Here is a 14,626-nt window from a genome sequence, read left to right as displayed (position 1 = left end):
AGTAATTTTGGTTGCATTTCTGTAATAAAAGACTCTTACCACTCTGGGGAAAACATAGAAAACTGTGTGGGTGCTTTGGCAGGCAGGGGTTTAAAAATATCTGTGGTTTGTGTGGTTTTATTGGATAAAATGTAGTATTTTCCATCCTGTGGTTTAAATTTCCATGTGCTGGAGCTTGTAGAATTTGTTTTTCTAAAATGTTGCTTATGTCTAAAATCAAGCCCTTACTTACGTTTAGTCAAGGCTGGCAGGAATTGGCTGAGAGAATTGATAATGGATGCTCTGGAATTGTTGAGGGGCCCCAGAATATATGGTTCAGTTGTAATATACCTATGTGCGTGTGTGTATGTGTATGCACACACATTTTAAATAGTAGAGAGTTCAGATTTCTCCTAGGCAGCTAGTGATTAAGGGAAATACCTTTCAAATGCTGCTATCCTCACGTGCCTGGTTGGTGACATGTGAAAAGTGGAGTGATAGGTGGGCTGGGAGTATTGTTAAGTGTCATCACGACGTATTGGATGCCTCTGTCAAAGTCCCTGGAGAAAGCCTAAGGGGCTTTTAGACCTGTTTATCTGTTCAGTATGCTGGGAGATACATCATTGCTTACTCCAAAAGGAGGGGAGGAATTAATGTTTTAATGGCTAAAAGTAAAAAAATGTATATATATATATAAATAAATAAAAATAAAAGATAGTGAGCTATGATAAAACAACAAGACTTATTATTTTGCAAGTTACAGTACTGTATGTTTAGACTTAGCATATATCTGCTGTCTTTGGGTTCTAGTACTCTTATACCACTTTTCAACATGGAAGGACCTTCCATCCACATCTATGTGGACGTCTCCTCACTTTCACCAGCAGGCACTGCAGGTGGTGCTTTTTGCACGATGGATCTTGTTCCATTGGCTCTTTTGAGAGCATAGGTCATGGACAGCTTGGGAAGTGTGGCTGACACATCAGAAATAATTCTGTTTTGTTATTACAAAAAATAGGCAGATGACTGAAAAGTCCTGTTTAAAATGAAGTGAATGAATTGAAATAAATAGTCAATTCCACCTAGGTCTCTTGCTCTATTTCCTAACTCAATTTCTTTCTTTGAATAAATAAATCTCCCTCTGATTTAGTAAACTGAGTGGCTCATGGAAGGTCTGGATAGATGCTCCATATAGCACGACGGAATGGCCAGATGTTTAGGAGTAGGTGAAGAGAAAGGGAGGAGATGGACTTACACTTCACTTGTGACTGTCTTTGTACTTTCATTAAGAGCTGTTTCCCCTCTGAAAGGCGAATGGCATGCCCTTAGAGGAAGCTTTTTGTTTAAATTTCTTTTGAAGTAGTTCTTTGGATTATAAGAATGCATTTTTGAAGGAAGAAATCCACAAGAGCCAGGTATTTTGAAAAAAAAAAATAGTTATGTATTGTGCAGATTTGTTAAAATGATCTCAAGGATTGCAGTTGTGTTTACTTTCAAGACATCTTCTTTTAAGCTAATCCCTAACTGACTTACTTTCAAGACACTGCCAAGAAGGGCATGTTGGAGTTCAGTTGAGTATTTGCTGTCATGGATGAGGTATTTGGGTTGGGAATCATTTGTTTTAGTTCTCTCGTAGTTCCCAGTGTAATATGTAATTGTCATCACTCAGAATATATGCTGCTTCTGTAGAGTGATAGAGGATAACAAAATGTCTTCCCATTGTGTGACTGTGATCCTTGATCAACCAAAATATTCTTGATTTCCTAGTGATCTACCTGCTGTCAAGCTTCTCCTTTCAGTCGCCGTGTCTCATGTGCCCCCTTGCAATGCAAAGCAGCCACCAGTGATGCAAAACCTCTTTTCTCGTGTTAAGCACGTTGCTTTGCCAGTTTTTGAGTCACCTAACTGGCTTAATCTTGGTTTCCTGTTCATGCCCCATTTATAGAGCTGCAACCTCTGACAGGCAGTTGGGTTTGAGGGTGCTTTTGCCTCAGCTCACCGTGCATCTTAAAGGTCTGAGACTCCATAGCATGGGTTACAGAGACCGGAATCAGCCAACTTCACCATCCCACTTTATGTTGAGGAGGTCAGAGCATTGCAGCTAACCCTTCTGGGCAGGAAGACTTGCTCTCCCGTGCCCATTTGAGATTTCTAATGAGTGGCATAGCTGTGGCTTAGAGGACTGCAGGAGACATCTACTGCAACCCTTTCCTGGGGTTTAGCAGAGGCAGTCTAGTAAATGTTGGTAGTCAATGGGGGGGACGGGGGGGAAGAAGCTCTAGTAGAGCACTTTTGTCAATGCTTACCAGACTGAGTCCAGTAGTGGATGGTTTGGTAATTACTATTATTTGGGCTCCATGCAGGGGACACAATAACATCTAGTTTCTAAAATGAAGATTTGACACAGTTTACAGAGAGCTACTCACTCCTTTTACAAATGTTTTACAGTAAGCTGCTGCATATTTAAAGATCCTGGGAATTTATCCATAATAAGACTTTTTAATAGTTCATTAATTGAAAGCTTTGGCAGACAAAAAAGGAAAAAAGCGTTAAGGAGATGTCAAACTTCTGTGTTTGTTTGGACGGCTGGTAGTGTAAGATGAGATGCAAAGATCATAAAAGTTACTTTGAAAATAATTGTTTTTGTTTGGTCCAATGTTCGTTTTGGCTTGTCCTCTGCATTTATACAAAGGCTAATATTGTGATTGCAATAGAAGTATGAATTATATAGTGCCTCTTTCAATCCACTTCCCTAAAGTCAAAACTCTTCTTGACTTTATGAAGTAAATTTACATAAATTTACTTCCTTTTAACATGCAGTATAGGTACATGTGGAACCTCCAGTAACTCCTTAAAAGAGATCTTTTTTTATGTTTTGAAAATGGGATTTTTAATATAAGAATCTTTCACAGTTCTTTCCAACCTGGAACAGCAGTCACTGGTGTGGATTTCTAAAATACTAGAAAGAGAACTGAATAGGTTGGGTTTTAGAGTCATTAAAATAACTTCGTAAAAAAGTGACCTTTTCTGGATAGATGAGGTGTTGTTGTGGGCAGTGATACTACAGACATTTTGTTCAGAGGTGTTCTGATTTACTATTTCTGGATCTCAGTCTGATTGCATACCTTATTAATTTCCCTTCAGTTCTTATTTAATAGTGTAAATGAATACAGTATTAGCCATGCAGTAATGCACTTCTGCTTCTAGTTTAACAAAATAGTGAATTAAATTGTTGTGCAAAACTGTCTTCTTTAGGAGTTGTCATATCAGTGTAATTGTAACCATGCCTTCTGGTTTAATAGTAGTTACAAATTAATTTCACTGCTACTATTACTTTGTTTTACTAATTCCTTACGGGATTTTTTTCATGTTGTAAAAGTAATATTGTAATTTTTTTTCACTTAGCTAAATTCTTGCTCCTTCAGTAGTGATTATCATACACGAAGGCTTTCTGCTTTAAAGCTGTCACTAAAATCCATAATCTCTTTCATATTTAATTATTTGAACCATTTTGGCCTGTGTTTCATTTGCTTATGAAACATTCACTGTAAGAGTGATACCCTTATATAAGTATTTCAAAGGAATTTAATTAAGGAATTTAGTCAAAAATAGAATTTTAAGGCTATGGCTTTATGATAACTTTTTTTTTCCTTTGTTAGGTATTCATCACATTAGTGAACTAAAATTTAGATTATAAATTGACAGTAATAACATCCAGCTATTTTTCCTCATGTGTGAATTTTCTGTTTGGATATGTTTCATAAAATATGAACTCATACTGTCTCTTTGCAGAACTCAAGCTGTAAAAAATTTTGTAAACCTGTTGAATCCTGAGTTCTAGTAAGCCTAAGTGAGGATGGATAAGGAATTCAGTATTTTGTGATTGAGCAACATATTCTTTTATGGGTCTTTTTTAGTGGTTGGACTCCGACTTATTGGAACAGCCAAATATAAAAATCTGTTATGTGTTATTTTGGCTTGGCAGAAGTAATGCAAAGAACTGTCAAAAGCAAAGAATATGCAGAAGCTGTAATTTCCTTTTTACCACTGAAGAATAGATTTGGCTGGATTGCGCCTTCAATGCTAATCTATCTCTGTGTGGCCAAATAAGTTTTTGGAACCTTTTTGTAGTGTATTTACTTTCTGTTCACGTCAGGCCAAATGTTATAATGTCATTTTTTTCCCTCTCTCTATTTCTCTCTTTTTTTTTTATTTTTTATTTTTTGGCTCATGCAGGGTGGTGATGTGAAAAAAAGTACAGAGAAAGAATTGGAGTTAAGAACTCAGATCTAGACCATTTAAATTGAGATTGTCACTTGATGCAATTATATCATGGCTAGCAATACTAGTATGCTCAACTATGGATATGTTTTTTTATAATTTTATGTCTTGCTTTAAAACTAAAGACCTCATTTAAAATTCTTGAACAGTTCTTAAAGAATATATTGCAAAATTTAACCTCAATTTTATAATTTGGGGGTAATTCAGTTGGCTATGTAAATAAACTTGATTTCAGCCTTTCTTCTACATGTTTTTCCTTCTACACTTTTAACAGAAAGTAATTTCCTCTTCTGACTGTGGTAGAACCATGCTACTTAAGCCTTCTAAGTTAATGATTAGCTGCACTTCTCTCTTGAAGCATTCATATGATACATTTAACATAATATCCTTTCCTTCTTTGCCTGAACATATTTGTTCATCTTCAGTACTTCAAAATGGTGGGACAGACATACTCATTCTGTGTCTTTCTACGGCTTTTGGTTTAGAACAAAACAGTTAAAACTCTTTCTACTCTCTTTCCCCTCCATACAGATGACAGCATCTCAGCTGCAAGCACATCCGATGTCCAAGACCGACTTTCAGCCCTGGAGCTGAGAGTTCAGCAGCAAGAAGATGAAATCACTGTCCTAAAAGCAGCATTGGCTGATGTGCTAAGGCGCCTTGCTATCTCTGAAGACCATGTAGCTTCTGTGAGAAAATCAGCACCAAGTAAGGGTAAGCCCATATTTGGTAAATTCTTTCTAGAGTCAAAATGTTATCATTTAGAATGTTCTCTGTTGGTGACTTTTTTCCCCCTTTTCTGTGTCATCTGAAAAAGCGAGTATATTTTGTGAGGAACAGGGTAATTTTTTTTATTGTCGGCTTTGCAGTATATGACTAATAGCTATTTGAAATATGCTTAATAATTTTGCAATTTTCTAACATTTATATGTATTTATGGCCACTGGAAATTTACCTTAATTCTTCTAAAAAGGTTCATTTAATTTAAACAGTGGACTGCTTTACAGCTGCGGTCTTTAAGCTGCCAACGTTTTCTGAAGCTTACAGGGAGCTCTAAGTCTGAGCTTTGACTTCATATAGAAGTTATTCAGCTGAAGGGCTGTATTAAAGTCTACATTTCCCCCGCTCCTCAATTCTTAATTAAAAGAATAAATTGAAGTTTCTAGTTTATTTTTCTTCATCTGCAAGGATGAACACCAGTAGGTTTCTTATAAGAAATGGACATCCATTTAACAGTATCTCTAGCAGCTAACCTTTACACTGTAACTTTGAAATATATGGGGTTGTTTAAAAGTAAAGAAACTAGATCCTGCTTGCACTAATTTGTACAAATGTGTGTGAACGCGTCATGTTTTTTCCATGAGCGTTTCCTTTTCTGTTCTGGAGAAGTACTTTCATTGTTAGTGGGATTTACTCCAACTTAAAATTGTGTGTATAGAGAGAGAGAACTACAGCTGTGTACAGACGTGACATATGTTGGGCCTATGCTTAAATAAAAGGTTAGGTTTTATTTCAGATAATTCACAGTTCTAGTTCACCATAAATGCATTTACCCCCATGAAACCATGCAGCCCAGAATTCACTGGGCTCAACCCTTGTACTTCAGCCTTGACGTACGCCCATTACACCAACACTAGCATAACACTGAACTGACACTCCAGAGCATATGTTTGTTTGGGTGGCTGCATTATACAGGTTGAAAATGCAAAAGCTGAAAATTCTGAAAGTTTGAATTGTTTTGGATGTGGCAGGGAGATCAAATTCCTTAATTAAGTGTTTTTGTAGTCTCTCTGCCAGATGGAAGGAAGTGATGACACTTAATTGGCTTGGGCTCTGAATCCTGCCATTCTCTCTTACTTGCTAAATGGTAGACTGTTGTCAACCCTGCTTATAAATGCAGCTTTATCTGCCTGATATGCATCTCTGGTCTCATCAAGATTGAGACTTCCTTGTCTAACTCCGTTTAAATAAAGCTCAAGCAAGTATTTCAGCTAAATCAATCTTTGCTGTCTGCTGTCTGTTATGACAAAAAGAAAATGTCTGTGGAAAACTGTGGGCAAAATGAATGCAACATAGAACCTTATTCTTCCTGTTTACATGCAGAGGAATTGGGAATTGCATAAATACAAATATAAAGACCTTTGGCTTGGAATTGTCTCATATCTAGCAAATGCAGTTCAGAGGCAGGGCAAACTTGCAGAGTTTTGCAGAATGCCTTGGGGCCGTCTTACAGACTCTGGGAGCCTTGTGGCCGTACTGAGTTCTCCAGGTGAATTTATTCAATGAAAAATAATTATTCCCCTGGGTGGGAAAGGATGGAGGATCTAAATACCTTCAGCATTTTGATATTACATTTCTAGCAATTAATGACAGCAGCACGTAACTCAAGATAGAGGTGGGAGTGCGGGTGAAATGTACATGTATGAACACTGAACATAAATGAATTATGACTAACTGGCACTGTATTTAATTTGTGGAGGATGTATCCCTGTTGTCTTCAGTTAACTAATACTACCAGGTGACACCTTAGCTTCACTGTTTATCATGAAAGCAGTTGTGGATAGATAGTACAAGGATGTCACCAAGGAAAGAGGTCGTTCACATACAATCACTGAAATTTTCTACAAGGTTGAAATTAGACTTTAAGAATCAACTTGATTTTAGTATCGATTCAAACTTAAACACTGATATTTTAATAAACATTTTAAAATGAGATCATGCATACCTTTTTGTAATACTGTAGACAGTTTTAATTAAAAAAAAAAAAAGCTGAGGCTTTGGTTCACAGAAGTATTTATCTCTACAGCAGTGCTTGATTGCATGTTCACCTTAATAATGAACAACAAAAAAAAGATGTGCATGTATTTTTGAATTGAGAGAGGTGTTTAATTTGAAGTATGGCAAGATGGTGAGATAAATCTGAAATAAATTGAACTTACAAAAGTCACAGTACCCGAAAAAGCCATCTTGAATCTTTTCATCAAACAGATTTTTAATCCGAGTAGCGGGCAATATCTAACCCAGTTTGAATGAGTCTTTCCTACTTGCTGATGAAATGGTTTCTAAAACCTCTCAATTTTTTCTGTAACCAGCTCAGCAGTGTCTTTGAAGAGAGATTTTTCATAAACTAAAAATAAGTGTAGTGAACAGGCCAAATCATGCTGAAGGGGGCAAATACAGATCATTTTGTAACTGACTTTTCTCATTCTGAAGCTGACAGCTCAACTTGGTGTAGGAACAGATCTCTTCATCCTTTTTGTTAGTTTGTCTGCATTGCATATCTGGTGAGCCAATTCTGTTCTTACTTTTCTTATTTTAGATTGATTGATTGCATCAGCCATAGCTGAAGCTAGAATTCCTTGTATTATTCTTGCAGTCTTTGCTTTTCTTTTTTCCTAGGTAACTATTGTTGCATGCTTATTTTGAATATAGTCCAGTCTTCGGTAAACAATTTGACATAGGCATTGGTAGATTTTTATTTATACGTACTCCGTGGACTATTAGTAGATTACTGACTACAATTTTGACTGTCTAGCTGTGACTCAAGCAAACTCCTCTTCATATGGTGCTAGGTGATATGCAAACTGTATGAGATAAGCCAGAGCGTGAGGTTTTTAAGCCACCTCAGTGCCTCCTAGTAGAACATGAAGTGGAGACACTGTAAGAGGGAAATTGCAATCCCCTCTAGCAGGGATTGCAGCAGAATCGGCACACCTGCTATTGCACGCAAAAAGCAGATTGTGTTCTAATGTGGCTTGTCTTCCTTTTCAGTATTTCTCTATGTAAAGCCATTCTTTTCAAAATAAAAGGGCCTTGATATTACTTCTGAATCTCTGCTCTCAGCTAAGGGTAACTATGGAATGGCAAAATTAGTCGGGTCTGAACTGAAGGTCATGTTGAACATTCTTAGAAACATCAAAGGGGCTGGTTAGAGAACAGGTCCCCAGCAGCTACAGGGTTTGGGGAAGAAGGGGGTTAGGTAGGGTGGGTTGTAGTGTGTGGGAGCATTTGGGGTTTTGCTGTTTTGTGTTGTTGTTGTTGTTGTTGTTTTTTTTTCTCATTTTGTTTTGCTTTATAGACGTCTTGGCAAGGAGTATTTCTTTGGGAAGTTCTTTGCTTTTGGCAGCTCTGTGCTCTTGTTGCCACATGTCTCTGCTGTTGATGCATGATTGATGCTGTTAACATTCACAAAAAGTTCCCAAAACAAAGATTACCTGGACACTGAAGAAAAGGAAAGCATAAAGCAGTCTGGTACTTGTGGCTGCCAGCACGATAGATTGGCTCACAGCTGGTGCCTGGTAAACCTATTAAAATCTTTCAGGGTGTCAAAATGTGTGTAACGGGAGAATTCATCCCTCAGGCTCTGGGTGTGGAGACAAGTTTGTGGTGCACAATGGCACCAGTAAAATAGCTCAGACTCATCATATTGCTGGGGTAGGAGCTCTTGCCTGAGAAAGCGTCCATCTACCAGAAATTACTGCTGATCTCTGCCCACGGAGAAACAGATTTCATGTCCTTTTTCTGGACTTGGAAGTAATGATGTGACTTGTCACAGGCTAAACCCCTGAAATAGGAAATATTTCCTATTCCTTGGGCAAGAACTGATATCAAATAACTTGTGTGAAAATTTAGGTCACAAAGTGAAGTTCAAGAAGTAGATGGCAATGTGCAGAGAGGGCCTCCCGTGACAGTGTGGACTGGCTGACCAAGAGGCATTTGTTTTACTTATGGCAGAGATCTTGGGGATCTGCAGTAGCAGCTGCATATTGGAAATGCAGATTCTTTTTTCTTTGTTCAGTGGAGTTTTCTAATAGTAACCTGGAGTGTTTTCCTTACTCTTCAGCTCCCTTCTCAGGTGTGAAATGATGTCTGTTCAACATCTCAATAGGAAGAATTCTGAAGTAGTATCTTGTATCAAATTCCACCTCATTGCAGTAATGTAAACAAAACACTTCAGTTGTATTTTTTTACTTTATCTCAAAAATGGTTTCATTTCAATAACATGAAGTCATTTTATTTTATTAACAAAAATTGACTTAAGGTGTTCAGTAAGATACATTAATGAAAGCATAACATAGGCTTTTATTAGTACTTTTCTTTTTAAAACATCCTACTGTGCATAATTTTTCTAATAACAGGGTATATATTTATGTTGTCTAATTATTAAACATTAAAACTGAAAATGGAACTGTAGATAGAAAAATGTTCATCAGAGAGATAGGTTATAGGTTCTTATTCATGATAGTAAGATTAACTTGGCAAGCATATACGTGTGTCGTTTTACTCATGGGAATAGTCCAATTGAAGTCTGCAGGCTGTATGCTCACATAACAAATAACGACACTCTTGAGGTCTTAATGGGTTTTCCAGGTACTGGTTTTAGTGCCATCTGTTCTTTCTGCATTAATTTTTTTCTTTTTTTTTTTTTTTCATCTTTACTACTTCCCCCTTTTTTTACCTTGTCTTCTCCTTTTCTTCTGCCTTCTGTAATCTTTCTTACTATTCTTGATGTTCTTCAGCTATTCAGAGAATTTGAATCTAGGGAGTGTTAATGAACTAAAGGGCATTAGCTAGCTAAACCAAGTTGAGGAAAGAAAAGCGAAGAGCAAATTATTATTATTTTTTTAATTTGTCTTACCTGATAATCCTGTTTATTGATAAAAATTCTCAAAGCAACTGTAGAAGAGTGTTTTTCAGTTGTGGTGATCAGTACCCTTATTCGTTTTCCATAGTCTTCTTACAATTTTGGACATGCTTTTATGCATTTGTGTGCTTTATAGGAAGAGTGTGGACAAATTCTCCTGAGGTGCTGCTCTACTATTCTCCATGATACTTCTCAAGCTAAGAATTGCAATCTTGGAGTAGCTAAATGATGCAGTTAGCTTTTTCAGAATAAAATCTGCCTTGTTTATAACACTTGAGTAGCTTTTTCATCACTGTTTGCCAGAGTGTATCAAATTGTTTCAGAATACCATAGTTAAAATTTTATTTCTTCTGCTTGGATACAGCTCACTTGGAATGGGTTGAGGAAGTAGATGGTGCCTTTGGAAAAGTGTAGCAAAATAATAGGATGGTAGGGAGAGAGGAGGAAAAGGTCTGTGCTGTTTTAATAAGCTGTTGGCTCTCTCAAACTGAGGAAGTTTTCAGTTTCCCTCGGTAGTAGTTTTATAAAATTCCTGCCCAAAGAGTAAAGCGTCAGAGCAGCAGCATGACTCTCCTGGACTTTTGGGAATGTAACACCAGAAAAATTACTTTTTGTCTAGAAGGATCAGTTACACTTAGAAATGTATGCATTGAAAGTTTCAGTCAATAGCTCTAAAAATGTATACAAAATCTGTAAATTAATAATTAATCTTAATATTGTAATTAACCTAACTACTGAGAGAGATTTGCTTGCATCTGAAGTTACTTATGCATTAGCTATATGTCCTCAAACCGTTTCACATTAACATGCCCCTATTAAACTTTTCCTTATAATAGAAAAAGAGGGATAATTTTTATTTTCAGTTTTCAGCTGAGATTTATGAAATTGGGTTTCAATTAAAAATGATAATAAAAAAAAAAAAAGCATCTGAAACTTTTTCAGGTAGATGTAATTGTTTTAAGAATACTAAAGTTTGTCAAAACTTAATTATGTTTTAAAATCGGGTTATTAGCAAGATGAAGTATAACCCATAGGTAGTAAAGGAAGCTGATCTATTTTTTATCCTGATTCATATCATTCTTTACTGGAGAAGTGGTATCTCACCCTGACCTGTAGCTTTTGCTCCTGGGATAGAAGAACAGAACATTTTTGCTGCTTAAGAAGTCTCAATCAGAATTTGACAGTGTAAGTAAAGTAATTGAATAAACCTCAACACCAAAGAAATTGTTTCCAGCCCTTCAGAATAGAGTACTCTTCTCAAATGGAGCTTTAGTGCTCCCAAGCCATTTCTTTGCCAGTCTTCCATCAGTCGAGTGACTTGACATTCTTTGAAACTTTAGAAACAAAGAAGTGACTACAGCTGCTTTGATACAATGTCTTATAACATCTTGAAGTTTAGGATTTGTCATACTTTCAAGTTTGGTTTTGATGGTTTTCTTTTAGGAAGGAAGTGCAGATAAAGCCTTATGTTCTGCTGCACTTAGAACTATTTAGGTCTGTTTTTCTGTGGCTCACCTGTGTGGGTAGTCTGATGACTAACAGTGTGGTTGAGCAAATACTGTACATTTATTTGGTAGGAGTACTAAACTGTTTCTGTTCTTCAAGATGTCAGACTTATTTGCAGGAAACCCCTTTGAATGTAATCTATTTGAGATATCTAGACATCTTTTCCAAGTTCTGTTGAAAATAAAATATCATAAGGGCTTTTGTTGAAGGGCTTTATTGTTGTTGTTGTTGTTTTAATCTTAGAAAAAAATCTTTTTTTTTCTTAGAAAGAATTATTGATTTTTTTTTGTTTGTTTTGTTTTGTTTTAACTCCATTTGGATGAGGTGTAAAGAGAAAGTGTTTTAACATACTTACACTTAGTTGAAATTGCAACTATCCTAAGAAGTGAAAGGTTTGGCATTTCTTTGGAAGGAAGGCAGTTTGCTTGTGAGGATCAGCAAATATAAAGATACTCAGATACTCATTGTTCCTGTTACCAAAGGCGATAATAGACTATAAGCGGTTTGGAGAAGATAACTGAATCACTAACTTCAGCTCTAGTATGTTATATGTATGTTTAGAAAGAAAAGTTCATGAGACATGTATTTTCAAAACTTACCACTGCCTCTTACAGCTGTACCTCAGTTTTCCCCCAGTTAGCTAATCGAGGCTGATAAAGGGTTGGAAATAGATTCTTGGTTTGTTGTGGTCTGTGTTTTCTAATCCTACTTATCTTCCTTTCACACACTTGTGTACTTGACAGATGTTAACGAAATGCTTCTTTGAACTCAAGGGATAATATTTTCTGAAATTATCAGAACAGAGATGAATCTACTATCCATAAAAGATATTTTTACCACTTTGATCTCTGACAATTTGGCTTTAATCCTGGTTACCACGCGCTGGCTTTCATTGTACGTTCAGTTTATGTCTGGCTTTTGTTCCAAACCAACAGATAAAGCTGAGTGCTGTTCAGCCTGAAAATTTCAGACTATTTATGCTAGTAAGAGATGTACAACATGATATTGGCATGCAATCTGAATAGTGGGACAACTCAGTTGTTCATTGATACGGAATCTCTGTTATCCCGAGCTGCTTCATTATTTCACAGGTTTTCACTGCTTTGCTGAAAGAAAAGCTATCTTTGCCATGAAGAAACAGCTTGAGATGCTATTAATTTTCAAACTGATTTGACTGCAGAGATCCTCTGGTTAAAAGTCATGAGGAGGACTGTATGCCTTGGAGCAGCTTCCCCAGGGCTCTGATCCCGGCTGAAAAGAGCCTGGTGCTGTCTGAACCCATGGGGAGCAAGTCTTTAGTGCTCTGCTGTCTGGGGCTTGCATGGTGCTTAAGGTGTCCCTTCCTCCTTCTCCACCACAGCTTAAAAATTTAAACATATTTTGTCAACAAGCAATTAGACATTTACTTGATATTTTTTCCCTTTTAAAAATAGGTTTTCTGATGGTCATTTTTAGAATACCATGTTGCAATGTAATACATAGAATCTGGAAGGGGGCTTATTTCTTGAGGGTGTTGAGTATTTTTTTTGTGTGTGTGTGTGTATTTTTTGTTTGCTCATTTTTATGTTTCATTGTGCATTGTGTGGCACACTGAACTCTGACCAAGATTTTATCTTGGTTCTAAGAGAGGCTGATATACTTTCGATACTTGAAAAAAAAAATCTGCCAGTTCTTTTTTTTTTTTTCTCACATTTTGTAGTTTTGGTCTGTGTACAAGTATTTTGTTCCAGTTTTCAATAAATTAATGATTGTGGAAATCTCCGTTATGGTAATCATTAGTCATTTTACAAAAACTGTTTTTATTTTCATTTAAAAATCTTTATCTCAAACTTAATTTTGCATGCACTTGTTGAAATAATGAGGTACTCTGCAGATCTACCATCAAAATCCCCTTCTCAAAAAGCATGTAACATGTAACAGTTGCCTCACTGCCTTATCGACTTTTTCCCCCTTCTAATTATTGTATTCCTCATTGCATGGAGTAGAGCACATTCTTGTCATGAGCATTCAATGATGTGCAGTTTTACTCATGATCAGTTTTGTCACTGGATGCAGGATGAAACCAGCACTTTCTCTACTTTGAGGGGGAATCCTAAAAACTCTCTGAACAAAATATCAGTGTGCTTATTGCTTAAGAAAAAGGAGCTTCTTTTATCTTTTTTTTTCTTTTTTTTTTTTTTTTTCAGTCTTAGAAAGTTTCTGTACTTTGTTGGAAGTATTGCTGTTTTTTACACTGTTCACTGAATGCTTTTCCAGCAGTACTGCGAATCACTTCTATTATTATATCTCCCAATTCACGTTTCTGGAAAGCTGTTCCTAGTGCTGGTTGGAGAGGCATTGATCTATTACGATGAGCAGACAGATGTTAAGGTCATATGCAGTTCAAGAGTGAATCATAGGCCTTGATATTATGCATCTCCACAAAGAAAATGATTTACTTTGTCACTGAAAAGAAAAGAAGTTAATTTATAGGCTTCTAATGCTAAAAGTGCTTTTTAAGCTCGCATGCTTTTGTTCTTGCATTAAAGTTACAGAAAGGGGTAAAACTCTGCGTTTTTGTGGTTTTATACATTACATTAACCTTTAAAATCTATATTGCAAATATGTCTACCATAAAGTTATTTTTAAGAAGTACAGATTGGAAGGAATCAAGCAAAGCTGATTTGTGCAGCATTTAGGAAAAACAACCATGATCTTTGCAGCGTTTCTGCACTTACGCATGCCTTTACTTTGTTCGGATCTCCTTTAGTCCCATTTCTGCCTTGGATATTCCACATGTTCCTTTTGGCACTTCTGATATGAATTTCAGATGGTCACATGCTGCTCAGTATGTTTGAAGCAGGATGCATGTCAACCCTTTTCAGCCTTCATCCAAATAGTTCTGAAATCTAATATTCCCTTGACAGATCTCTCTTGCATGTAAAGCGCTTGTTTAAAATAAGAATTAGTTTGTCTCTCAGCCTGCCTGATAGAACTGCAATTTGACAAATTGACCAAATGCTGGTATGGTTTTAATAATGCATCCTCATGAGTTTGCCCTCAGTGCACAGAGTTGATTCTCCCTGACTACTTTTTTACTAGTCACTTTTATCTTCAACGTGCGGCCTCATGCCTTATCTATTTCTCACTATTCCAAGCCTGCCATGAACACAGACGTGTAATTTTCCTGTCAGTCGTGTACTTCATGCTTGTTGCTGAAGTCTGAGTGACTGGACA

The 14,626-nt window shown here is 36.6% G+C and overlaps 1 protein-coding gene across 16 annotated transcripts in view; it reads left to right on the top strand.

The window, feature by feature from the left end:
- EML4 (EMAP like 4) overlaps positions 1–14,626 on the top strand; it is a 203,683-nt gene that overhangs the window by 127,544 nt on the left and 61,513 nt on the right. For 13 of the 16 annotated variants that reach the window (XM_038176040.2, XM_072035760.1, XM_072035761.1 and 10 more), the window contains one exon: positions 4,792–4,974. In XM_038176040.2, coding sequence (XP_038031968.1) covers positions 4,792–4,974 — 183 coding nt within the window. The remainder of the gene's footprint in view (positions 1–4,791; positions 4,975–14,626) is intronic. The other 3 variants (XM_072035759.1, XM_072035762.1, XM_072035758.1) reach the window with 1 other exon arrangement.

Source organism: Anas platyrhynchos, chromosome 3 (assembly GCF_047663525.1).
Source record: "Anas platyrhynchos isolate ZD024472 breed Pekin duck chromosome 3, IASCAAS_PekinDuck_T2T, whole genome shotgun sequence".
In the NCBI taxonomy this organism is placed as follows: domain Eukaryota; kingdom Metazoa; phylum Chordata; class Aves; order Anseriformes; family Anatidae; genus Anas; species Anas platyrhynchos.
The sequence above is the reverse complement of the archived record's forward strand: the minus strand, read 5'-3'. Positions and strand labels throughout refer to the sequence as shown.